Raw genomic sequence first — 26286 nt, forward strand, 5'->3', positions numbered from 1 at the left:
AGAAAATAGTAGCCAGTAATCAGTATTTGACACCCTGTAGCTGCAGAAATAAGAAATACCTTTATGGTGTATATTTTATTTTTTTGTGGTAACGGCCAAATAAAACAAAAAAATTTTAATGGCCAACCAAGCGTTTAGTTTAGTTAAACAATTTCTTCTTGTTTCCACTTGTTTATTAAAACCAACCAACTACCACCACCTTCAGCTATAACTGAAACAGTCATTTATTCCACTATACGCTGGTACAAGACAAACTATACTACTTACGAAAAAATGTAGAAAAATTTTCCAAAAACAAAAAACTCATACTTTGATAATGTTCCGGTCTAATTTTACAATTGTTAATAAATATCATTAAAACTTAAATAAACTTTTCAAAAAAAAAAAAGCAGAAATATCAAAATTGTATGGTGTTTAAGACAAAATTTATTTTTTTTTTAAAGTAAATGACCAGCATTTTGTTAAGTAGACGAAATTTTTTAACAATATATTATTTATATGTATATTTGAGACAAAACAATGAAAGTGTTATTTAAACACCCTATAACAATTAAGGGTTTTGTTTAAACTTATGACATCGTTTGAAACATTTTCATCTGGAAAGAGGTGTCAACAAAATCGAGATTATACAGGGATCTGTATATTGGCGTGATCTTCTCCAATAGAAGAAGATCAAGATCAAATATTTTTGGAATTGTGTAAAAGATCATTAAATTTCTAAGACTGATGATCTTCCTCCGTAGAAGAGGATCAAGAGGAGTTCATATATTTTGGAAATGAGCAGAAGATCATCAATGTTCTAAGAGTGTGATAAACTTCCCCCGCATAAGAGGTTCGAGGATAGTTTCAAGAGGATTAGAGAGTTAGAAGATCGATAAAGCATCTGGACTGTATTCGGAGGAGAATCAAGAAAAGTTTTAATACGATCAAGAAGCGTGCAAATGACAAAAAGTTTGCCAAAGCATTAGGGTTTAATTCGGGGTGATTCTCTCCCTTAGAATAAGATCATGAAGAGTTTAAGTATCACGAAATAAGAAAAATATCACTAAAAGTGATCTTCCTGCTCTGATAAAGATGAAGGAGGATCAAGTAAAGTTTTAGAACGATCAAAAAACGGTGAAATGACAAGAAGTTTATCGAAGCAATAGGTTTGTATTCAAGGTGATCCTCTCCCTTAGAAAAAGATCATGAAAAATTAAAATATATGGCAATAACAATAATAACACCAAAGCTTTAAGACTGTAGTCGAGGTGACGATCATGTAAAGTTTTAGAACGATCAAAAAAACCTTCTAATGACAAGAAGTTTGCCAAAACATTTGGTTTGTATTCGTGGTGATCCTCTCCCTTAGAAGAATATCAAGAAAAGTTAAAATATTTATAAACAACAATAATAACACCAAAGCTTTAAGACTATACTCGAGTTGACGATTATGTAAAGTCTTGGAACGAACAAAAACGTGCCAAAGCATTAGCTTTGTATTCAAGGTGATTCTCTCCCTTAGAAGAAGATCATGAAAAGTTTAAATATTTGAAAATAACAATAATAACACCAAAGCTTTAAAACTGCTATCGAGGTGATCTTCCACCTCTAAAGAGTATTAAGGAAAGATTTAAAAAAAGCTTAATGATTTGGTAATGCAATTTATACGAGGAAAGTTTCAACAAGATCTCAGGAGTAAGTATATGTGGAAGATCGGTAAAGCATAAGACTGTATTAATTGTAATCATCTCCGCTGAAGAGGATCAAGGAAAGTTTTAAAAACAAACTTATTAAAACTGCGTTGAAAGCTGATCTTCTCCAGCAAAAGAAGATCAAGCAGTGCTCAAGTAATTCGAAAATCAGGACGAGATCAAAAAAGATCTAACACGTCGATTGAGGAGAAAAGTTGCATCGTACAGAGTCTGAGGAAAATCAAATAGAAAGATTAGCGATCTTTGGGACCATATAACACAAATACAGATCTTCTACTTAAGAACAAGATCATGGCGAGTTAAAATCAGGACAAGATCAACAAAACTCTAAAACGGCGATCGAAGATATTTTTTTTAGCCTTTGAAGATAGAAAGATCGTATCGATTAGATCAACAAATAGGAAGATTAGCGTTCTTTAGGGCTGTATACCATAAATACAGATCTTCTCCTTAAGTTGCGATCTTTAGGACAAATAACGATCTTCTCCTAAAGATCACGACAAGTTAAAATCAGGACAAGATCAACAAAACTCTAACACGACGATCGAGAGATCTGTTTTAGCCTTTGAAGATAGAAAGATCGAATCGATTTGATCAACTAAATATTGCATCGTACAGAATCTGAGGAAAATCAAATAGGAAGATTAGCGATCTTTAGGATAAATACAGATCTTCTCCTAAAGTACAAGACTGTATACCAAAAATAGAGAACAAATCAAGAACAAAATCACGGTGAGTTAAAATCACGACTAAATTAACATAGCTCTAACACGGCGATCGAGGAGATCTTTTTTAGCCTTTAAAGACAGAAAGATCGTATCGATTAGATCAACGAAAAATCAAATAGGAAGATCGCTAAAGCATTCGCACTGAATACCACAAATACAGATCTTCTCCTTAAGAACAAGATCATGAAAAGTTAAAATCAGGACAAGATCAATAAAGCTCTAACACGGCGATCGAGGAGATCTTTTTACGCCGTTGAAGATAGAAAGATCGTATCGATTAGGTCAACGAAAAGTTGCATCGAACACAATCCCAGGAAAATCGAATAGGAAAATCACTAAAGCATTAGGACTGCATACCACAAATATAGATCTTCTCTTTAAGAACAAGATCACGACGAGTTATAGTCAGGACAAGATCAACAAAGCTATAACATGACCATGGAGAAGATCTTCTTTCGCCGTTGGCGATAGATAGAAAGATCGTATTGATTAGCGATCTTTAGGACTGTAGACCAAAAATATAGATCTTCTCCTTAAGAACAAGATCACGACGAGTTAAAATCAGGAGAAGATCAACAAAGCTATAACAAGGCGATCGAGAAGAGCTTTTTTAGCCTTTGAAGATAGAAAGATCGTATCGATTAGATCAACAAAAAGTTGCATCGAACACAATCCCAGAAAAATCAAATAGAAAGATCACCAAAACATTAGGACTGTATACCACAAATAGAGATCTTCTCTTTAAGAACAAGATCACGACGATTTAAAGTCAGGGCAAGATCAACAAAGCTATAACACGACCATGGAGAAGATCTTCTTTCGCCGTTGGCGATAGAAAGATCATATCGATTAGCGATCTTTAGGACTGTAGACCAAAAATACAGATCTTATCCTTAAGAACAAGATCACGACGAGTTAAAATCAGGACAAGATCAATAAAGCTCTAACAAGGCGATCGAGAAGAGCTTTTTTAGCCTTTGAAGATAGAAAGATCGTATCGATTAGATCAACAAAAAGTTGCATCGAACAGAATGTGAGGAAATTTTCCTTCCGATTCTTCGGATACCCTAAGTCGGAGTAAACTTTTCTTCAACAAAATTTTTATTAAGCTTTTTTTAACTCCAAGTCTTCATGACCAACATATTTAGTTGTTATAATCATTTGCTGATTAAGTGAAACTTAGTTTTGAAGTTTAAATTATTATTTGCTATAGGGTATACACAATTTGAACTTAAGCGTCATTAATTTATGTGTTTTTTTCCATATTAATTTCACTAGTGGGTTAAAGTGTTGATGTTTCTTTTTTTTTTGCTGTTGTTGCAAATTGTTAATATTTTTCTTTTTTTCACAATTTCCTTTTGAATTTCTTTTTAAAAATTTAGACTTAAATAAAATTGCTTGGTTAGTCATAATTTTATTATATTTTAAATAAGTTTTCTGTTTTTCTTTTTGTAGCTTTTGTTAGTTTCATTTGGGGTCTGGGTGTTAAAAATTACGGTTCATCAGGTGTATTTACGTGTTTGCTCTAATTAATATTTAACGTGACTTTATGGCCAGTAACTGCTTATAAATTTGAAATATTTTTTAAAAAGTAATGTTTTGTTTTTAAACGTGTGTATTGTGGGGTTTTTTAAAAGAGACTTTAAGACGCCAGTTATAATCTCTCAAAAATTCTTAAAATTTTTTTCAATTTTCATTTTCTATTAAATAATTATTTCGTTTATATTTAAAGTGTTTAAGGTCAATTAATTTGCTATGACATCAATTAATATTAATTATTTTGTTTTTAACAAAAAATTACCGAAAATTTACAAAAGTCATTAACCAGTTTTCAAGTGTAAAGCACAAAGCTTTTGGTCGAAAATTCTAAATTCTTTATCTGAACAAAAACAAAAACTTGTCTTAAACAAATAACAAACACATGATTGGCAAATATTTAGCCAAAATAGTCAAGCATTAATATCATACATTACTTCGGAAATATTTACTTAAGGAAGCATAATAGAATGATTTTTATACCCTACACCACTTTAGTGGGGAGGGTATATTGGATTTGTGCTGATGTTTGTAACATACAAAAATATTCGAAATTTGGCACGCACGTTTTATTTGACCCAAGGACGAAGCCTATTGAAAATGGTTAAAGTCGGTTCATTATTTCACCTAGCCCCCATAGAACAGAACCCCCCGAAAAGGGCTTCTGAGCTCATAATTATGTTAAATATACAGATATATCGATAAAATACGGCACAACTAAGTTTTATAAAAGTGTTGATGACCCTGCCATATTTGATAAAGATCGGGCCCCAATTGACCCTAGCTCCCATACAAAGTCCCCTTCAGAAAATTACTTGAATGTCCCAAATTAACTTATAATAACTTATAAACACAAATATCGCGATGAAATTTGGCACAATAAAATATTATGTAAATATAAATATATTCACAAAATTTTATCGGGCTTGGTCCATATTTGCCCCTAGCCCCCATATAAAGCCTCTTTCAGAAAATTAGTTTTTCATCCATAAATTGCTTAAATGTATCGGAACAAGGGAATATTGAAGATAAATGCTTTATTATGAAAAATAAATCACATTTAATATTCATAACTGGTGTAGGGTATCTTATGGTCGGCCGCGCCCGACTATACTTTCTTACTTGTTTTTTTCTTAAAATTTTTGTTAACGAATTTTTGTTAAATCATGTTTCAAAGATTAATTATTTTATTACAACATTTAGCATTCAAATAACAAAAAATATAAAAAAACAAACAATGACAACCACAACAAATAAAACCGCAAAAAAGTTTTTTTAAAAAAAAAATTTCAAACAAGATCAAGTATCAATACCACCAGCTCATACATATAAAAAAACATAAATTGCTAAAAAAAAAAGTACCACTCTGCCACAAGTACTTATAGACGACAAGACTCTACGATAAAAAATCTTTTTTTTAAGAAAAAACCGGTCAGCTATTATTACTGACTGACTGACTTAACATGCGGACTTGTTTTCTTTCCTTTTTTTTAAGCAAAAAAGTTCATATATTGTCAGAATTGGTTTTGATTTTTGTTTAGATTTCAGCTTGTTTCTGTTTTTCTATAAAGCCCCAAACTGAGCTCATAAAAAATAGCTTAAAACGCCATAAAAACAATTATGGTTTTTAAGATCAATATACAAGTGCGCTTAGATTAAACACAAAAACACACACTCCATAACAACAGCAACAAAACATCTAACAAAATTTTTATTTTTGGGTGTAACTTGGCAATTTTTTGATTAAGATTTTTTTTTGTGGTTTGTTGCTATTTGGCTATCAACAACAATTTATGGCAACATGAGTTACAAATTGTACAGGAATTTTTTCGCAAATTGCAATTTTTCAAAAAACAAATCTAAAGTAAGAAAATTTTAATCAAAGTGACCAGTGCTGCTTTTCAGACAAGACCATAGACTAGACTTTCGACTACACCATAAACTAGACAATAGATTAAACCATAGACAAGACCACAGACTAGACTATAGACTAGACGAAAGAGTAGACCATACACTAGACCATAGACTAACTGTAGACTAAACTATAGACTAAACTATAGACTAAACTATAGACTAAACTATAGACAAGACTATTCACTAAACTATAGACAAAACTACAGTTTAGAATATAGACTAGATTATTGACTAGACTATAGATTAGACCATATACTAGCCTATAGTCAAGACGATAGACTAGACCATAGAATATACTATAGAGTAGACGATAGACTAGATTGTAGACTAGGCTATAGACTAAACTATAGTATAGACTATACACTAGACTATAGAAAAGACTATGCTATAGAATAATATATAGACCAAACTATAGACTAGACCATAGACTAGACTGAAGACTAAACTAAATACTAAATGGTAGGCTTGGCTATAGACTAGGATATAGACTAGACTATAGACTTGCCTATAGACAAGACTACAGATTAGACTATGGGTTAGACTATAGAATAGACTATAGATTACACTATAGTCTAGCCTAGATTAGACTACAGACCATAGACTAAACTATAGATTAGACTATAGAATAAGCTATACCATAGACTAGACTATAGATTAGACTATAGACTGGACCATAGACTAGATTATAGACTACACTATAGACTAGACCATACACTAGACTAAGTATATACTAAAATATAGACTAGACTATAGATTAGAATATAGTCAATACTACACTAGACTTTAGTCAATACTATGGACTAGACAATGGTCAATACTAGAGAAGACTGTAGTCTTTACTATACACCAACTTATAGTCACTACTATGAACGTGACTTTAGTCAATACTATTTAGACTAAACTATAGACTATACTTTACACTAGAATATGGACTAGACTATAGACAAGACTCTGAAATAGACTTTTGCGAAGACAATAGACAAAAATATAGTGCAGACTATAGGTTAGTCTATAGATTAGACTGTATACTAGGCTATAGACTAGACTATATACTAGACTATAGACTAAACTATAGACTAGACTATAGACTAATCTATAGACCAAACTATGGACTAGGCTATAGAATAAACTAGACTGTAGCCTGGACTGAACTATAACCTAGACTGTAGAGTAGACTATTGACTAGACTATAGACTAGGCTATAACCTAGACTATAGACTAATCTATAGACCAAACTATAGACGAAACCATAGACTAAACTATACACTAAACTATAAAATAAACTATAGACTAAACTATTGACTAGGCTATAGACTAGACTATAGACTAACCTATAGACTAGCCTATAGAGAAGACTATAGATTAGACTATGGGTTAGACTATAGACTAGCCTATAGACTAGACCATAGAGTAAACTATAGAATAGACTATAGACTAGACCATAGACTAGACTATAGACTAGACCATAGACTAGACTACAGACTTCACTATAGACTAGACCATACTATAGACTATGGACTATGCTATAGACTTGACTATAGATTAGACTATAGACTACACTATAGACTGCAGTATAGACTAAACTATAGACTAGACAATAGATTAGAATATAATCAATACCTGACTCGATTTTAGTCAATACTATGGACTAGACAATAGTCAATACTAGAGTAGACTGTAATCAAAACTATACACCAGCATATAGTCAGTACTACGAACGTGACTTTAGTCAATACTATTTACTATAATCAGGACTATATACTAGTCTACAAACCAGACTAGTAGTCAAGTATATAGTCTAAACTATACACAAGACTATAAACAACATAGTCTAGACAAAATTATAGACTATACTATAGATAAGATATTAATCAGGGCTTTAGTCAAGACTGGGCCTAGACAATAGTTGAAACTGTAGACTAGACAATATAGCATATCGTAATTAAAACTATAGCGTAGACTGTCATCCAGCCTATAGATTAGACTGCAATCGACTAAACTACAGTCAATACTATTATCAAAAATATAGTCTAGACTATAGTTAAGTCTATAGGCTAGACTATAATCAAGAGTTTAGACTGGACAATAGTCTAGAAATTGTCAACACTTTAGATTAGACTATAGTCATGTCTTTAGACTAGACTATAGTCAAAACTATAGACTAGACTATAGTAAAGACTATTAACTAGATTATACTCTAGACTATAGACCAGAAGATATTCAAGACTATATATAGATTAGATTATAGTCATGACTATAGACTAAAGTCTAGACTAGACTATAGTCAATACTATGGACTAGAATTTAGTCATTACTATGGGCTATGGCCAAGACTATAGACTAGTGTATAGTCTTGACTGTGTGTGTGGCTTAAATTTGTGTTATTTAGAATTGCTATTAAGTATTTATTTTGACATACTTAAAATGACAACTTAATAGTCGTATATTATAACTTAATGTAAAAAATTTATAAAAATTATGTTAATGATCTTTTTTTGGAGGAGCTTTTAAACTAAATACTTCTATCATTAAAAACCAATATATAAAAAAAAACATAAGCATTAGTAAACTCTCCAAGATTGCGAATATGTATTAGAATGCTAACATTATATTTTATTAAAAAAATCAATAACCTAAATTCGAAACCTATTTCTGCTGGAGTATTAATGGATAAAAATCTTCTAACTAATTAAGTTGTCTAAAAAAATTGTATATTTATATTTTCTAAATATTTAAACACACAAATTAACAACAAAAAAAATAAAACGATTAACCAAAATCAGCAGTAAAAATCAACAAGATTTTTGTTCGTTAAACAAAATTGTGAAAACAGTTTTCTTTAACCTGTCATTCTCTTTAACAGCTTGAGGAGGTGATGTTTTTTCGAACAACCATCAAGTTGTTGTTGTTGTTGTTGCTAAGATGTCTTGGAAAGCTTGTAAGGTTAAAGCATGTTGTCTTAATTCCAAAACATTCATGTTAAAATGACATTTTGGCTACTACACCAAACCAAACAAAACTTGGAACATACATGGATCTATCAATGGATAGTTTTAAATCTACAACCGGTTCTATTTAACGCCAAAAATAATAAAAATATTAAGTAAAATTTGTTAAACTTCATTACACGAATAGTCATGTCAAATCTAACTGCATGTTAAATGTTTTAAGACACCAAAAATTTGCAAAAAAAAAATTTGGTGAAAAAACAACGACGTTTTTGAAATTTTTATCTTTTGACATTTTTTTTTGCGTGAGTGTAAGCACAAGTAAATTTTCTTGAAAAAATTTTAAATGAATGGAAAATTAATGATGTGAGACGTCTGATTATAGCGGGTCATTGAATTTATGTTGTACCTGTGTCAGAGTCGTCTATATGATGATGCCTTTAGAGTTAATTAATTAATTGATTTGTTGTTTAACGTACGACTCCTTGAATAGTTGATTGAGGTTTAATGATTTTTTTCGTTAATTTTCTTAAAGAGAAATTTTAGTTTTTTGGTATGTGCAAAAAATTTAATTTTGTTTATTTTTAAATTTTAATTTTAGTTAAAAAGTAGCTAAATTATAAAAAAAGTAAAAGTATTTTGTTAACACGATATTTGAACATTAGTTTTAACACTTTGTTATTATAAACACTACTTTCCTTGAGGGTCGTATATTAACTGTTTTATAAGTATTTATATTCCATAATATGTTAAAGAAAAAATATTAATTTAGTGAGAAATATAATAAGTCTAAAGTCTAGGTCTATAGTCTAGTCTATAGTGTAGTCTATAATGTGGTCTACAGTCTAGTCTATAGTCTAGTCTGTAGTCTAGTCTATAGTCTAGTCTATAGTCTAGTCTATAGTCTAGTCTATAGTCTAGTCTATAGTCTAGTCTATAGTTAGTCTATAGTCTAGTCTATAGTCTAGTCTATAGTCTAGTCTATAGTCTAGTCTATAGTCTAGTCTATAGTCTAGTCTATAGTCTAGTCTATAGTCTAGTCTATAGTCTAGTCTATGTCTAGTCTATAGTCTAGTCTATAGTCTAGTCTATAGTCTAGTCTTAGTCTGTCTAAGTCTAGTCTATAGTCTAGTTATAGTCTAGTCTATAGTCTAGTCTATAGTCTAGTCTATAGTCTAGTCTATAGTCTAGTCTATAGTCTAGTCTATAGTCTAGTCTATAGTCTAGTCTTTAGTCAGTCTATAGTCTAGTCTATAGTCTAGTCTATAGTCTAGTCTATAGTCTATAGTCTAGTCTATAGTCTAGTCTATAGTCTAGTCTATAGTCTAGTCTAGTCTAGTTCTAGCTATAGTCTAGTCTATAGTCTAGTCTATAGTCTAGTCTATAGTCTAGTCTATAGTCTAGTCTATAGTCTAGTCTATAGTCTAGTCTATAGTCTAGTCTATAGTCTAGTCTATAGTCTAGTCTATAGTCTAGTCTATAGTCTAGTCTATAGTCTAGTCTATAGTCTAGTCTATAGTCTAGTCTATAGTCTAGTCTATAGTCTAGTCTATAGTCTAGTCTATAGTCTAGTCTATAGTCTAGTCTATAGTCTAGTCTATAGTCTAGTCTATAGTCTAGTCTATAGTCTAGTCTATAGTCTAGTCTATAGTATAGTCTATAGTCTAGTCTATAGTCTAGTCTATAGTCTAGTCTATAATCTAGTCTATAGTCTAGTCTATAGTCTAGTCTATAGTCTAGTCTATAGTCTAGTCTATAGTCTAGTCTAGAGTCTAGTCTATAGTCTAGTCTAGAGTCTAGTCTATAGTCTAGTCTATAGTCTAGTCTATAGTCTAGTCTATAGTCTAGTCTATAGTCTAGTCTATATTCTAGTCTATAGTCTAGTCTAGTCTATAGTCTAATCTATAGTCTAGTCTATTGTCTGGTCTATAGTCTAGTCTATAGTCTAGTCTATAGTCTAGTCTATAGTCTAGTCTATAGTCTAGTCTATAGTCTAGTCTATAGTCTAGTCTATAGTCTAGTCTATAGTCTAGTCTATAGTCTAGTCTATAGTCTAGTCTATAGTCTAGTCTATAGTCTAGTCTATAGTCTAGTCTATAGTATAGTCTATAGTCTAGTCTATAGTCTAGTCTATAGTCTAGTCTATAGTCTAGTCTATAGTCTAGTCTATAGTCTAGTCTATAGTCTTGTCTATAGTCTTGTCTATGGTCTAGTCTATAGTCTAGTCTCTAGTCTAGTCTATAGTCCACTCAATTTCCTTTTTTGTGCAAAAATTTCAGCTTGAAATGAGTTTAAGTAAATTATTTTCTAATATTGTTTTCCTAATTTAATAACATCAAAATTAGTTATGGGAAACTAATTAAATATTTACGGTTTTTAATAAAATTTGCACAAATTTTCAATCAATTACGATAAAACTTATTTACTATTTGTTTTTATTCTGCTGCTCAAAAATTAAAACAAATTTAAACATGGTTATTTTGTAGTTAAAAACTGTATAATTTACGTTTAAACGCTTCATTGGTTTTAAAACATTCATAGTGATTTGTGTAAGAAAATACAAAAGTTTTTATTGATTTAACAACAGCAATAAATATGAAAAAACACAAATTTATGCAAAACAAGCCAAACTAACTGGGTCGAAATTATAAATATTAGCTGAACTAAGAGAAAAAAACACTAACAAATAAATGGCCGCAAAAACCAAGAAAGACAATGGACCCATAGAAAGACAGCAAACAGGCAGATATTGATATTGACTAAATGAAGATGAATAGTTTATGGCAAAATACGATTAAAAAAGAAACAATACAAAAACACAAATAAATAATATTTAAAAGAAATGTGCCTCAAGAATATTTTCTAAAACAAATATAAAACACGCAAAAAATACCAGAGAAAAAAAACTAAAGGTGAAAGTAACGGAATGTTTAATAGAAGGTTAAATGCTGATTTTTTTTTTTTTTGTGTAGAAAACATTTCTCTGATAAAGATTCTTTCTAACATAAATTCATTCTCACACACTATTTGTGAATAAATAAAATGCAATAAATTATCTTTTTAAGATAATCTGGCTAATTAAGTTTGAAATTAAGCGTTTTATATTTGGGGAAAATAAATCAGTAATTAAGGATCGGTTTATTGAGATCCTCGATAGTATAGTGGTCAGTATCCCCGCCTGTCACGCGGGAGACCGGGGTTCAATTCCCCGTCGGGGAGAGATCGAAAGTGATTTTTTTTTTAAATTATTTATGTCGGTTTTTTTTAAAGCCGATTCTTTACTAAACTTTTTTGTTTTTAAATTGTTTCGGCTAAAGTCTAGTATATACTACAGTCCGGACTATAGTCTAGTATATAGTCTAAACTAAAGTCTAGTCTATAGTCTGGACTAGGGTCCAGTCTGGCCTACGATCTAGTCTATAGTCTGGCCTATAATCTAGTATATAGCTTAGTCTATAGTCTGGACTATATTCTAGTCTATAGTGTGAAATATAGTCTAGTCTATAGTCAGGACTACATTATAGTCAATAGTCTAGTTTATTGTTTGGATTATAGTCTAATCTATAGTCTGGAATATAGTCTAATCTATAGTTTGAACTATAGTCTGGCCTATAATCTAGTCTATAGTATAGTCTATAATCTGGACTATAATATAGTCTATAGTCTGGATTATAGTCTAGTCTATGGTCTGGACTATAGTCTAGTCTAAACTCTGGACTATAGTATAGTCTATAGTCTAGACTATAATCTAGTCTACATTCTGGACTATAGTCTCGACTAATATCTAGTCTATAGTCTGGTTTATAGTCTAGTATATAGTCTGGCCTTTGATCTAGTCTATAGTCTGGACTATAATCTAGCCTATAGTGTAGTCTTTAGTATCGACTATAGTCTAGTCTATAGTCTCGACTATAGTACAGTATATAGTCTGGACTATAGCCTAGTCTATAGTCTCGACTATGGTCTATAGTGTGGACTATAGTCTATAGTCTGGACTATAGTATATAGTCTGGACTAAAGTCTATCGTCTGGACTATGGTCTATAGCCTATAGTTTGGACTATAGTCTGGACTATAGTATATAGTCTGGACTATACTATATAGTCTGGGCTATAATATACAGTCTGGAGTATATAGTCTAGTATATAATCTGGACTATAATATATAGTCTGGACTATATTATATAGTCTGGACTATTGTCTATAGTCTGGACTATGGTCTATAGTCAGGACTATAGTCTATAGTCTGGACTATGGTCCATAGTGTGGACTATAGTCTTTAGTGTGGACTATAGTCTATAGTCTGGACTATAGTCTATAGTCTGGACTATAGTCTATAGTCAGGACAATAGTCTATAGTCTGGACTATAGTCTATAGTCAGGACAATAGTCTATAGTCTGGACTATAGTCTATAGTCAGGACAATAGTCTATAGTCTGGACTATAGTCTATAGTCTGGACTATAGTCTATAGTCTGGACTATAGTCTGGACTATAGATTAATCTATAGGCTGGTCTACTGTCTAGACTGAAGGGTAATTTTTTCAAAACTAAAAAACTTAATTGTTTATTATTGTTTTTTGATATTAATCTTGTTTTGTTTTTCTTTCGTTTCAGGTGAGTTTTTGTGTATTAACAAATTGATAAATGGGTGAGTTAAGTTGTTGTAAAAGTTTGTAAATTTGCAAAATTTCTCTTTCGTAGAAAGTGAAACAGAATTTAAAACTTTATAAAACAAAGACTTCTTTTTAAAACTATGTCTAAAACTTTCCCAGAATTAATCTCAAATTATACAAAATTTCTGCATAATTTTATGCAAAAATAGTGTAAATTTTTTTAAAAAATGTCTAAAGTCGAAAACAACAAATTTTAGTCTAAAACTTTTTGTTGTTTTACAATATAATAAACTTATTTATAGAAAGTTAATGTTAATTAATTCTAACAAATCATCATTATTTTTCTGCATTTTAAATGAAAGTGTTTTTAAAGAAAATTTTTAAACAACAATAAAATATTTTTATACAAAACATTAATAGCAATTAACAACTTCTATTGTTCAAAAAAAAAACAAACCTGACACCAATTTTCATTAATAAAATTTAACAATAACATAACAATTTTGTTTTTTGATTTAATTAAACAAAATTGTTAAAATATATAAATAAATAATAAATCCAAAAATTTGACAACATTTTAAAATGTTGTAAAACTAAAATAAATTTGATAATAGTGTAACCAATTTGTAATGAAATGGGTGGCAATAAGAGAAAACTAAAAATAATATAAAAATGTGGTTTATTATGGTATTACAGTTAAACAATAAACTGTATTTATTATAAACACACTCATTTAGTCAATTGAATAGTAAATTTACTATAGTTTGGAGCAAAAAAGCACGCTAAGTCATACTTTAGTGGAAGATAGAGAAATGTGAAAAAAATCTAAAAGTTTTACGTTTTTTGTAGACAATTTAATAATTATATATCAATGGATATCAGAGCTATTTATATGAAAAAAATATATAAAAAATTTCACTTACCAAAATCACAGTAAAAGTTGTAATCTGCAAACAAAAAAATAATAAAATTATATATTTGAAGTTAATTTGAATAAAGTTAAGACTATAGACTAGACTATGGACTAGATAATAGACTAGTTTACAGTCTCCAGACTATATAATATAGTCCAGACTGTTTACTATAGTCCAGACTATATACTGTAGTCCAGACTATATACTATAGTCCAGACTATATACTATAGTCCAGACTATATACTATAGTCCAGACTATATACTATAGTCCATACTATATACTATAGTCCAGACTATATACTATAGTCCAGACTATATACTATAGTCCATACTATATACTATAGTCCATACTATATACTATAGTCCAGACTATACACTATAGCCCAGACTATATGCTATAGTCCAGACTATATACTATAGTCCAGACTATATACTATAGTCCAGACTATATACTATAGTCCGGACTATATACTATAGTCTATAGTCCAGACAATAGTCCAGACTATAGACTGTAGTCCAGAGTATAGACTATAATCCAGACTATTGACTATAGTCCAGACTATAGACAATAGTCCAGACTATAGACTATAGTCCAGAGTATAGACTATAATCCAGACTATTGACTATAGTCCAGACTATAGACTATAGGCCAGACTATAGAATATAGTCCAGACTATTGACTATAGCCCTGACTATAGACTATAGTCCAGACTATAGACTAAGTCCAGACATCTAATCCAAATTATAGACTATAGTCCAGACTATTGACTATAGTCCAGACTATAGACTATAGGCCAGACTATAGAATATAATCCAGACTATTGACTATAGTCCTGACTATAGACTATAGACCAGACTATAGAATATAGTCCAGATTATAAACTATAGTCCAGACAATAGACTATAGTCCAGATTACAGAAGATAGTCCAGACCATAAACTATAGTCCAGACTGTGGACTATAGTCCAGACTAAAGACTATAGACTATAGTCCAGACTACAGACTTTAGTCCAGACTATAGACTATAGTCCAGACTATAGACTATAGTCCAGACTATACTACAGTGTAATTTTTTTTTTTTTTTAATTAAAAAATAATATTAAAACTTCCACACTAAACCCTTAAGAAAAGAGTCAATGAACAAAATGAAACGGCCTTAAAGAGCGCGTGTTTAAGAAAATAGATAAAAAACATTACAAACTTTACCACACACCTCTATGTAGTATGTACTACATATATATGTATGTACCAACACCAGATGTGTGAGTGTTTCACAAAAATATCTTTTAAGTCTGGCTCATAAGTCATAAATAGATTGTTTTTGTTATGATTATTTTCCACTTGTGCAAGTTGGTTTTGTTTTTAGATGCTTTAGCTGTCATTGTTGACAGCTTTAGCTCATGATGTGTAATATTTTCCGACTTTGACTCATTTGCAGACTATATAACGTGGGTCGTAAATATGAAATAGTAAGACTTGCAGCAGACACACGTGAAATGAAGTCATTTATAAGACATCTTAAAAATATATATTACCTCAGTGATGTGTTCACACTAGCAGACAGTTAGGGAAGACAAAGTGTTTCATAATAAGTACTTAAAGTAAACATTACTTTGAAACCTTAATGGTAATAGTTTGACTTACTTTAGTGCTTCCTTAGAAGCAGCAAACACAAAATTAACTAAAACAAGATCAACAGGAATGGGCTGCCTGATCTACCAGGTATGATTAATGATTATTTCAAATTTCCAAACGAAATCATTTAAATAAATTTGAAATTAATTATTACCACAAATTTATGATTCTTTTTTTCAAAATCGCTAATATGTAATTGCTCTAGTGTAGACACTTCCTTCAACTTAATCACCAACTAATCTGAACTTTAAATACTACTCAGACTCAAGTTCACACATGCTGTGTTTTTTTCTTGTTGCTGACACTTTACTCATTGTACCTACATTGTATTGAATGACTGTGAAGAAATTTAAATCTTTCCTTAGTAATAGACCACCACCAAGTCTAAAGCTTATTGTTTTTTATTACTTTTGTAGTTTATTAGACAACAACAATAGCAATACTTTAATAATAAATGAAACCACTGTGTTTAGGTTGTTTTGAGGAAAGAAACAGGGATGTATAACAGAGATTTTGAAAAGATAGTTTACAGACTACTTATTGGATAAGAACAGTTTGTAAATATATAGTCTAGTCTATAGTCTAGTCTATTGTCTAGTCTATAGTCTAGTCTATAGTCTAGTCTATAGTCTAGTCTATAGTCTAGTCTATAGTCTAGTCTATAGTCTAGTCTATAGTCTAGTCTATAGTCTAGTCTATAGTCTAGTCTATAGTCTAGTCTATAGTCTAGTCTATAGTCTAGTCTATAGTCTAGTCTATAGTCTAGTCTAGACTATAGTCTAGTCTATAGTCTAGTCTATAGTCTAGTCTATAGTCTAGTCTATAGTCTAGTCTATAGTCTAGTCTATAGTCTAGTCTATAGTCTAGTCTATAGTCTAGTCTATAGTCTAGTCTATAGTCTAGTCTATAGTCTAGTCTATAGTCTAGTCTATAGTCTAGTCTATAGTCTAGTCTATAGTCTAGTCTATAGTCTAGTCTATAGTCTAGTCTATAGTCTAGTCTATAGTCTAGTCTATAGTCTAGTCTATAGTCTAGTCTATAGTCTAGTCTATAGTCTAGTCTATAGTCTAGTCTATAGTCTAGTCTATAGTCTAGTCTATAGTCTAGTCTATAGTCTAGTCTATAGTCTAGTCTATAGTCTAGTCTATAGTCTAGTCTATAGTCTAGTCTATAGTCTAGTCTATAGTCTAGTCTATAGTCTAGTCTATAGTCTAGTCTATAGTCTAGTCTATAGTCTAGTCTATAGTCTAGTCTATAGTCTAGTCTATAGTCTAGTCTATAGTCTAGTCTATAGTCTAGTCTATAGTCTAGTCTATAGTCTAGTCTATAGTCTAGTCTATAGTCTAGTCTATAGTCTAGTCTATAGTCTAGTCTATAGTCTAGTCTATAGTCTAGTCTATAGTCTAGTCTATAGTCTAGTCTATAGTCTAGTCTATAGTCTAGTCTATAGTCTAGTCTATAGTCTAGTCTATAGTCTAGTCTATAGTCTAGTCTATAGTCTAGTCTATAGTCTAGTCTATAGTCTAGTCTATAGTCTAGTCTATAGTCTAGTCTATAGTCTAGTCTATATAGTCTAGTCTATAGTCTAGTCTATAGTCTAGTCTATAGTCTAGTCTATAGTCTAGTCTATAGTCTAGTCTATAGTCTAGTCTATAGTCTAGTCTATAGTCTAGTCTATAGTCTAGTCTATAGTCTAGTCTATAGTCTAGTCTATAGTCTAGTCTATAGTCTAGTCTATAGTCTAGTCTATAGTCTAGTCTATAGTCTAGTCTATAGTCTAGTCTATAGTCTAGTCTATAGTCTAGTCTATAGTCTAGTCTATAGTCTAGTCTATAGTCTAGTCTATAGTCTAGTCTATAGTCTAGTCTATAGTCTAGTCTATAGTCTAGTCTATAGTCTAGTCTATAGTCTAGTCTATAGTCTAGTCTATAGTCTAGTCTATAGTCTAGTCTATAGTGTAGTCTATAGTCTAGTCTATAGTCTAGTCTATAGTCTAGTCTATAGTCTAGTCTATAGTCTAGTCTATAGTCTAGTCTATAGTCTAGTCTATAGTCTAGTCTATAGTCTAGTCTATAGTCTAGTCTATAGTCTAGTCTATAGTCTAGTCTATAGTCTAGTCTATAGTCTAGTCTATAGTCTAGTCTATAGTCTAGTCTATAGTCTAGTCTATAGTCTAGTCTATAGTCTAGTCTATAGTCTAGTCTATAGTCTAGTCTATAGTCTAGTCTATAGTCTAGTCTATAGTCTAGTCTAGACTATAGTCTAGTCTATAGTCTAGTCTATAGTCTAGTCTATAGTCTAGTCTAGACTATAGTCTAGTCTATAGTCTAGTCTATAGTCTAGTCTATAGTCTAGTCTTTAATCTAGTCTATAGTCTGGTCTAGACTATAGTCTAGTCTATAGTCTAGTCTATAGTCTAGTCTATAGTCTAGTCTATAGTCTAGTCTATAGTCTAGTCTATAGTCTAGTCTATAGTCTAGTCTATAGTCTAGTCTATAGTCTAGTCTATAGTCTAGTCTATAGTCTAGTCTATAGTCTAGTCTATAGTCTAGTCTATAGTCTAGTCTATAGTCTAGTCTATAGTCTAGTCTATAGTCTAGTCTATAGTCTAGTCTATAGTCTAGTATAGTCTAGTCTATAGTCTAGTCTATAGTCTAGTCTATAGTCTAGTCTATAGTCTAGTCTATAGTCTAGTCTATAGTCTAGTCATAGTCTAGTCTATAGTCTAGTCTATAGTCTAGTCTATAGTCTAGTCTATAGTCTAGTCTATAGTCTAGTCTATAGTCTAGTCTATAGTCTAGTCTATAGTCTAGTCTATAGTCTAGTCTATAGTCTAGTCTAGTCTAGTCTATAGTCTAGTCTATAGTCTAGTCTATAGTCTAGTCTATAGTGTAGTCTATAGTCTAGTCTATAGTCTAGTCTATAGTCTAGTCTATAGTGTAGTCTATAGTCTAGTCTATAGTCTAGTCTATAGTCTAGTCTATAGTCTAGTCTATAGTCTAGTCTATAGTCTAGTCTATAGTCTAGTCTATAGTCTAGTCTATAGTCTAGTCTATAGTCTAGTCTATAGTCTAGTCTATAGTCTAGTCTATAGTCTAGTCTATAGTCTAGTCTATAGTCTAGTCTATAGTCTAGTCTATAGTCTAGTCTATAGTCTAGTCTATAGTCTAGTCTATAGTCTAGTCTATAGTCTAGTCTATAGTCTAGTCTATAGTCTAGTCTATAGTCTAGTCTATAGTCTAGTCTATAGTCTAGTCTATAGTCTAGTCTAGACTATAGTCTAGTCTATAGTCTAGTCTATAGTCTAGTCTATAGTCTAGTCTAGACTATAGTCTAGTCTATAGTCTAGTCTATAGTCTAGTCTATAGTCTAGTCTTTAATCTAGTCTATAGTCTGGTCTAGACTATAGTCTAGTCTATAGTCTAGTCTATAGTCTAGTCTATAGTCTAGTCTATAGTCTAGTCTATAGTCTAGTCTATAGTCTAGTCTATAGTCTAGTCTATAGTCTAGTCTATAGTCTAGTCTATAGTCTAGTCTATAGTCTAGTCTGTAGTCTAGTCTATAGTCTAGTCTATAGTCTAGTCTATAGTCTAGTCTATAGTCTAGTCTATAGTCTAGTCTAGTCTAGTCTAGTCTAGTCTATAGTCTAGTCTATAGTCTGGTCTAGACTATAGTCTAGTCTATAGTCTGGTCTAGACTATAGTCTAGTCTATAGTCTAGTCTATAGTCTAGTCTATAGCCTAGTCTATAGTCTAGTCTATAGTCTAGTCTAGAGTCTAGTCCATAGTCTATAGTCCAGTCTATAGTCTAGTCTTTAGTCTAGTCTTTAGTCTAGTCTTTAGTCTAGTTCATAATCTAGTCTATAATTTAGTCCATAGTCTAGTCCATAGTCTAGTCCATAGTCTAGTCTATAGTATACACTATATTCAGTCGAGTTTAATTACAAAGATAATTCATATTCACTGGATTATCCATCCCTGTGCAATAGTACACTACATTTTTTGAAGTTTAAGGTAGAGGAGTCTAGTCTACCGACATCCAGACAAGTAAATACACGAGAGTACTCAAGTCCGTCCATACTATATGTATGTTTGTTTGTTTGTATGTATATATTTGTGTGCAGCTTGTTTGAAAATAAAATTTTTAATTAGCTTTTCTTGTTTATAATTTGTTGTTGCATAGTATATTATAACTACTATTTGTATTTTGTTATAGTTTTTTTTATGATTGTTTTAAATCATCATCATAATTTTTTTTTATATACAACAAGTGTGATGATACGTTGACTTATTTGTTGTTAATACATGCTGATGATGATACATTAAAGTTGAAGTTCATTTTAGACAACATGTTGCATTTGATTTTTATTGTTTGTTTATATGTTGTGCTACTTGTTTCAGGTTGTAATAACTCTACACGATCGTGTTGAAGGGTATTCATATATAATTGCTAATTATTACATTGTTTTTTTGTTTTCTGTAGTATTTTGTTAATTTTATTACAATCTTGGCAAATGTTTTGTGTTTTTTTATGTTTGTCGTTACACTGTATTAGGTAACCGATTATATAAATTTGTGTGTTTTTTTGTCATACTAAATTATTAGATCATGTCTATTAGTTAATAATGTGTTTTTGCAATAGTTGATGAAGTTTCCTCTAAATATTTTTTGTTAATTGAAATAATATTTTTCGTAACTCTATTTCCTTTTAGTTTCTTTGTTCTTTAGTTTTATTTAAAAATAAACTCAACAAGTAGACATTTTTTGTATGTAATCGATTTTTAATTAGTAGCATGACTTTACAAAATGCAAACTTTCATTCATATATTTTCAAGTGATTTGATTTATTTTAAAGAGTTTTTTTCAGCTGTCTAAAGTTTAAAACCCTTGATAAGATAAGAACAAATTCATTATTACAAGCAAAGTGTGCCATGTCGATTTGATTGAATGTCCAAACGGCAGCTATCATTATCTGAAGGAAATTGATAAAAACTCACTTAGACTAAATATGTTAATACTAAATTAAACTAGACTAAGTCATAACCTTGTTTGGCCTATAGGACAAAAGAACTATAGATCAAATAGAACTGAACTAGAACTGAACTAGAACTGAACTAGAACTGAACTAGAACTGAACTAGAACTGAACTAGAACTGAACTAGAACTGAACTAGAACTGAACTAGAACTGAACTAGAACTGAACTAGAACTGAACTAGAACTGAACTAGAACTGAACTAGAACTGAACTAGAACTGAACTAGAACTGAACTAGAACTGAACTAGAACTGAACTAGAACTGAACTAGAACTGAACTAGAACAGAACTAGAACAGAACTAGAACTGAACTAGAACTGAACTAGAACTGAACTAGTACTGAACTAGAACTGAACTAGAACTGAACTAGAACTGAACTAGAACTGAACTAGAACTGAACTGAACTGAACTGAACTAGAACTGAACTAGACCTGAACTGAACTGAACTAGAACTGAACTAGAACTGAACTAGAACTGAACTAGAACTGAACTAGAACTGAACTAGAACTGAACTAGAACTGAACTAGAACTGAACTAGAACTGAACTGAACTAGAACTGAACTAGAACTAGAACTGAACTAGATCTGAACTAGAACTTAACTAGAACAGAAGTAGAACCATTTCAGTAATCTTATTTTCTAATGCAAACTGTTGAATTTTTTTTTTTTTTCAAATTTTTAAAAACATTAACCCAAGTCCTTTAATAATAAATTGCAACACAAATGTTTGCTTTTCTCAAATCTTTTTATTCAAATACCACTTCCAAAACAACATTTAGAAACAATCATTAATGCTGGGTAAGCTACCGCTGCAATATTTCCAAGTTGACCAGGCAGTCCAGCCCTGTTGAGACTTGATCTTGCGGGCACACTTAACCGAGTTGCTGATGTTATCGGTCAACAGATCGTTACAGCTCAATTTGCATTCGTTGTAAGAGAAACGTCCATTGGCAGGTTGACACCAGTAGTAGTTGTTAATTTGGAAAATACCATAATCGTTAGAGCCATTTGAGTTGGTGGGACCAACAACATTGGTGCGGTAAGACGACTCGTGTTCAGCAATGCAAGTCCATTGAGGCAATTCGGATTTTGGTACACCCAAGGCATACATTTCCTTAGCCAAGGAGCAGCGGGTGAATGTCTTGCCAAAGGCAGGAGTAAACAAAGCCAAGGCGGCCAATAAAACAATGAAGAATTTCATGGTGGTGGTTTAGAATTAGTTCAAAAGTAAACTGTTTTTGAAAACAATAATAGTTGGCCAATTTATAGTAAAATTTTCAATGGAAAATAAATAAATATGTAGATAATATTAAAAAGTATTATAAAATTAGTCAGTGCTTTCCAGAAACAGCTGTTTACTGATCATTTTATATAGATAAATATTAACATAATGAATGATATTCAAGTTAAATTATCTCAAGTGTTATTCAACAGTAATTATCTACCAAACAAATTATTAGGCCCGCATATTATATATGTTTATATATAAATCTAAAGAACACTCGAACTTTGTTGTTTAAAGCTAAACAGCTTTTTCATTATGAGTCTTATCCTTATCGTGATATTTCGGTAAACATTGAAAACAGGGGGTTTTGCTGGGGCCATTATCTTGGTAGTATATATACTGGCAAAATTTATGATTTTAAACATAGTTTCTTTCTAACTGTTCCGGAAAGCAATCATGAAATTCTTCATCGTTTTATTGGCCGCTTTGGCTTTGTTTACTCCTGCCTTTGGCAAGACATTCACCCGCTGCTCCTTGGCTAAGGAAATGTATGCCTTGGGTGTACCAAAATCCGAATTGCCTCAATGGACTTGCATTGCTGAACACGAGTCGTCTTACCGCACCAATGTTGTTGGTCCCACCAACTCGAATGGCTCCAACGATTATGGCATTTTCCAAATTAACAACTACTACTGGTGTCAACCTGCCAATGGTCGTTTCTCCTACAATGAATGCAAATTAAGCTGTAACGATTTGTTGACCGATAACATTAGCAACTCGGTTAAGTGTGCCCGCAAAATCAAGTCCCAACAGGGCTGGACTGCCTGGTCTACTTGGAAATACTGCAGCGGTAGCTTGCCCAGCATTAATGATTGTTTCTAAATGGGTTTTTTTCTGATGATGTTTAAACGATAATAAATAAATTTGAAAAGTATTAGCAAATTTGTACGGTTTCTTATTTGCCTAGTATATATTATAGATATCATATATCAGATTTCTTTAAAATAGATCAAATTTAGTCTAGAATATAGATATAACTATATTCGAGACCTAATGTCCATTTGTAGAATGTAGATCTAACGATTTAGTCTAGACTGTAGGATATCGATCAAACTATAGATTGACAATAGGTCAATATATTGTCTAGAGGTATAGTTACAACTATCGGCTATACATCAATCTATAGTCTAGACTATAGATCAAACTATAGACATATATAGTATATAGTTTGTTCTATAGTCAAGACCTTAGCTTGATCTAAAGTCTAAAGTCTATAATTGGATCTATATTTTGGACGATAGTTGGATATATAGCCTAGACTATATATTGATATATTGTCGATGTATAATAGAGTCTATAGTTTGATCTACAGTCTAGACTATAGATTGATCTATAGTTGTTAGTTGTTTCTATACCCTAGACAATATATTGATATATATCCAATTATAGATTTTAGACTGTAGATCGAACTATAGTCCTGACTGTAAAACAAACTATAGTCTATAGATCAAATTATAGATAGCAAAAAGCTTTAATTATAGAACAAAATGTCTACCGTTTGCTATTAAATATGGCTGCTTCTATAAATCAAAGTTTAAGAACTTTTCAAGTACCTAGAAGTTTTCTTTAGCCTCCTCATACTTGAAATACCATCAATTTTAAAACAATAGTACTTCAAACTCAAGTACTATTTTTTGCTATTTTAAAAAAAGTTTTTGACAACATTTACGTCATACATAAACTTGTTTTTTAGTTTTATTTATAAACTTTTTTTTAAGTATTTTTTATTTTTCATAATTTTTGCCATTTAGACGTTAATCTGGTATGTTCATGCAGCCAAGTAATTAACACAATGTTAAACATTATGAACTTTAATTGTTCACCAGCATAGAAATCTGCAAACTGAACTTAAAATTCATTGTATAAAACAAAGAAATTTTTTTTTTAACTTTTACGCATTTGTTTGAAGAAATAGTTTTTTCAAACTTTTTTCTTCAAATTGTGGGAATTTTTTTCGTTTTAAACAATTTTCCCTGAAACAATAGCCAAATCATTAACAAATACTTAAGAGAAGCGAGTAAAATTTGAAAATAAACACTTAAACACGCAATTTTAAGCTTGATTGTAAAGAAATGAGTAGCAGTTACACTAATTATTCAGTTTTTCAGTCTTATGGGGTTTGAAAACAAAACAAAAAACTAAACAAAAAGAAAAGCCAAATTCAATTTAGGCATTGAACTTAAATTATTGCATAAAGTATTACATTTAGTGGTTAGTAAAATTAATTAAAATATTTTTTCTCTAAAGTATTACGTCAAATTTTAAAAATTTTTTACAAAGGTGCGTTCACATTATGTTAAATAATAAGTTTAATGCGAACACAGTCAAAGGAATATGAAATGTTTAAATATATTGAAACTATATAAAGAAGTAAAATTCGCTTAAGAATTACTTTCTGAAGGCAATAACAACATACCATTAGTAGAGCTTTTACTGTTTCTTTACTATCAAAATTGAAATGTCTGAATACACTTCTTCAAAAATTACTGAAGTGGTTGAAATGAAAACAAAACTATTTTTAACTTTTTAATATTTTTTGCAATGTTTTGATTTATTTTAACCATTAGATAAGCAATAAATAATATAAACAATCAGGCCATTCGGATAATCGTCTGACTGAAAATGAAATTGTTTAATAAACACACGTTTCTCATATTTGTTTAATAAATTCCAGGGTAAGAGATTAACAAATCACTTCTACTGCAGTTCTATTTCAATTCTAGTTCAGTTCTAGTTCTATTTCAGTTCTAGTTCAGTTCTATCAGTTCTAGTTCAGTTCTAGTTCAGTTCTAGTTCAGTTCTAGTTCAGTTCTAGTTCAGTTCTAGTTCAGTTCTAGTTCAGTTCTAGTTCAGTTCTAGTTCAGTTCTAGTTCAGTTCTAGTTCAGTTCTAGTTCAGTTCTAGTTCAGTTCTAGTTCAGTTCTAGTTCAGTTCTAGTTCAGTTCTAGTTCAGTTCTAGTTCAGTTCTAGTTCAGTTCTAGTTCAGTTCTAGTTCAGTTCTAGTTCAGTTCTAGTTCAGTTCTAGTTCAGTTCTAGTTCAGTTCTAGTTAGTTCTAGTTCAGTTCTAGTTCAGTTCTAGTTCAGTTCTAGTTCAGTTCTAGTTCAGTTCTAGTTCAGTTCTAGTTCAGTTCTAGTTCAGTTCTAGTTCAGTTCTAGTTCAGTTCTAGTTCAGTTCTAGTTCAGTTCTAGTTCAGTTCTAGTTCAGTTCTAGTTCAGTTCTAGTTCAGTTCTAGTTCAGTTCTAGTTCAGTTCTAGTTCAGTTCTAGTTCAGTTCTAGTTCAGTTCTAGTTCAGTTCTAGTTCAGTTCTAGTTCAGTTCTGGTTCAGTTCTAGTTCAGTTCTAGTTCAGTTCTAGTTCAGTTCTAGTTCAGTTCTAGTTCAGTTCTAGTTCAGTTCTAGTTCAGTTCTAGTTCCATTCTAGTTCAGTTCTAGTTCCATTCTAGTTCAGTTCTAGTTCAGTTCTAGTTCAGTTCAAGTTCAGTTCTAGTTCAGTTCTAGTTCAGTTCTAGTTCAGTTCTAGTTCAGTTCTTGTTCAGTTCTTGTTCAGTTCTTGTTCAGTTCTAGTTCAGTTCTAGTTCAGTTCTAGTTCAGTTCTAGTTCAGTTCTAGTTCAGTTCTAGTTCAGTTCTAGTTCAGTTCTAGTTCAGTTTAGTTCAGTTCTAGTTCAGTTCTAGTTCAGTTCTAGTTCAGTTCTAGTTCAGTTCTAGTTCAGTTCTAGTTCAGTTCTAGTTCAGTTCTAGTTCAGTTCTGTCAGTTCTAGTTCTAGTTCAGTTCTAGTTCAGTTCTAGTTCAGTTCTAGTTCAGTTCTAGTTCAGTTCTAGTTCAGTTCTAGTTCAGTTCTAGTTCAGTTCTAGTTCAGTTCTAGTTCAGTTCTAGTTCAGTTCTAGTTCAGTTCTAGTTCAGTTCTAGTTCAGTTCTAGTTCAGTTTCTAGTTCAGTTCTAGTTCAGTTCTAGTTCAGTTCTAGTTCAGTTCTAGTTCAGTTCTAGTTC

The 26286-nt window shown here is 31.2% G+C and overlaps 3 protein-coding genes and 1 non-coding gene across 4 annotated transcripts in view; 3 read left to right on the forward strand and 1 right to left on the reverse strand.

Moving 5' to 3' along the window:
- Positions 1 to 26286, forward strand: part of LOC119605036 — a 72109-nt gene that overhangs the window by 12630 nt on the left and 33193 nt on the right. The window lies entirely within an intron of this gene.
- Positions 11968 to 12039, forward strand: Trnad-guc. Its single transcript has one exon. It is a non-coding gene; the product is annotated as a tRNA-Asp (tRNA).
- Positions 21741 to 22267, reverse strand: LOC119605058 (inactive lysozyme 1A). The gene has a single exon (XM_037958007.1). It carries the CDS (start codon positions 22213 to 22215, stop codon positions 21790 to 21792), a length of 426 nt encoding a protein of 141 aa, XP_037813935.1. The 5' UTR covers positions 22216 to 22267; the 3' UTR covers positions 21741 to 21789.
- On the forward strand, positions 22653 to 23181 carry LOC119605057 (inactive lysozyme 1A). The gene has a single exon (XM_037958006.1). The coding sequence runs from the start codon at positions 22696 to 22698 to the stop codon at positions 23119 to 23121; it is 426 nt and encodes a 141-aa protein (XP_037813934.1). The 5' UTR covers positions 22653 to 22695; the 3' UTR covers positions 23122 to 23181.

Source organism: Lucilia sericata, unplaced genomic scaffold, assembly GCF_015586225.1.
Source record: "Lucilia sericata isolate MDLA Ls3-8-SP2 unplaced genomic scaffold, ASM1558622v1 Contig000455F_arrow, whole genome shotgun sequence".
NCBI classification, from domain to species: Eukaryota; Metazoa; Arthropoda; class Insecta; order Diptera; family Calliphoridae; genus Lucilia; species Lucilia sericata.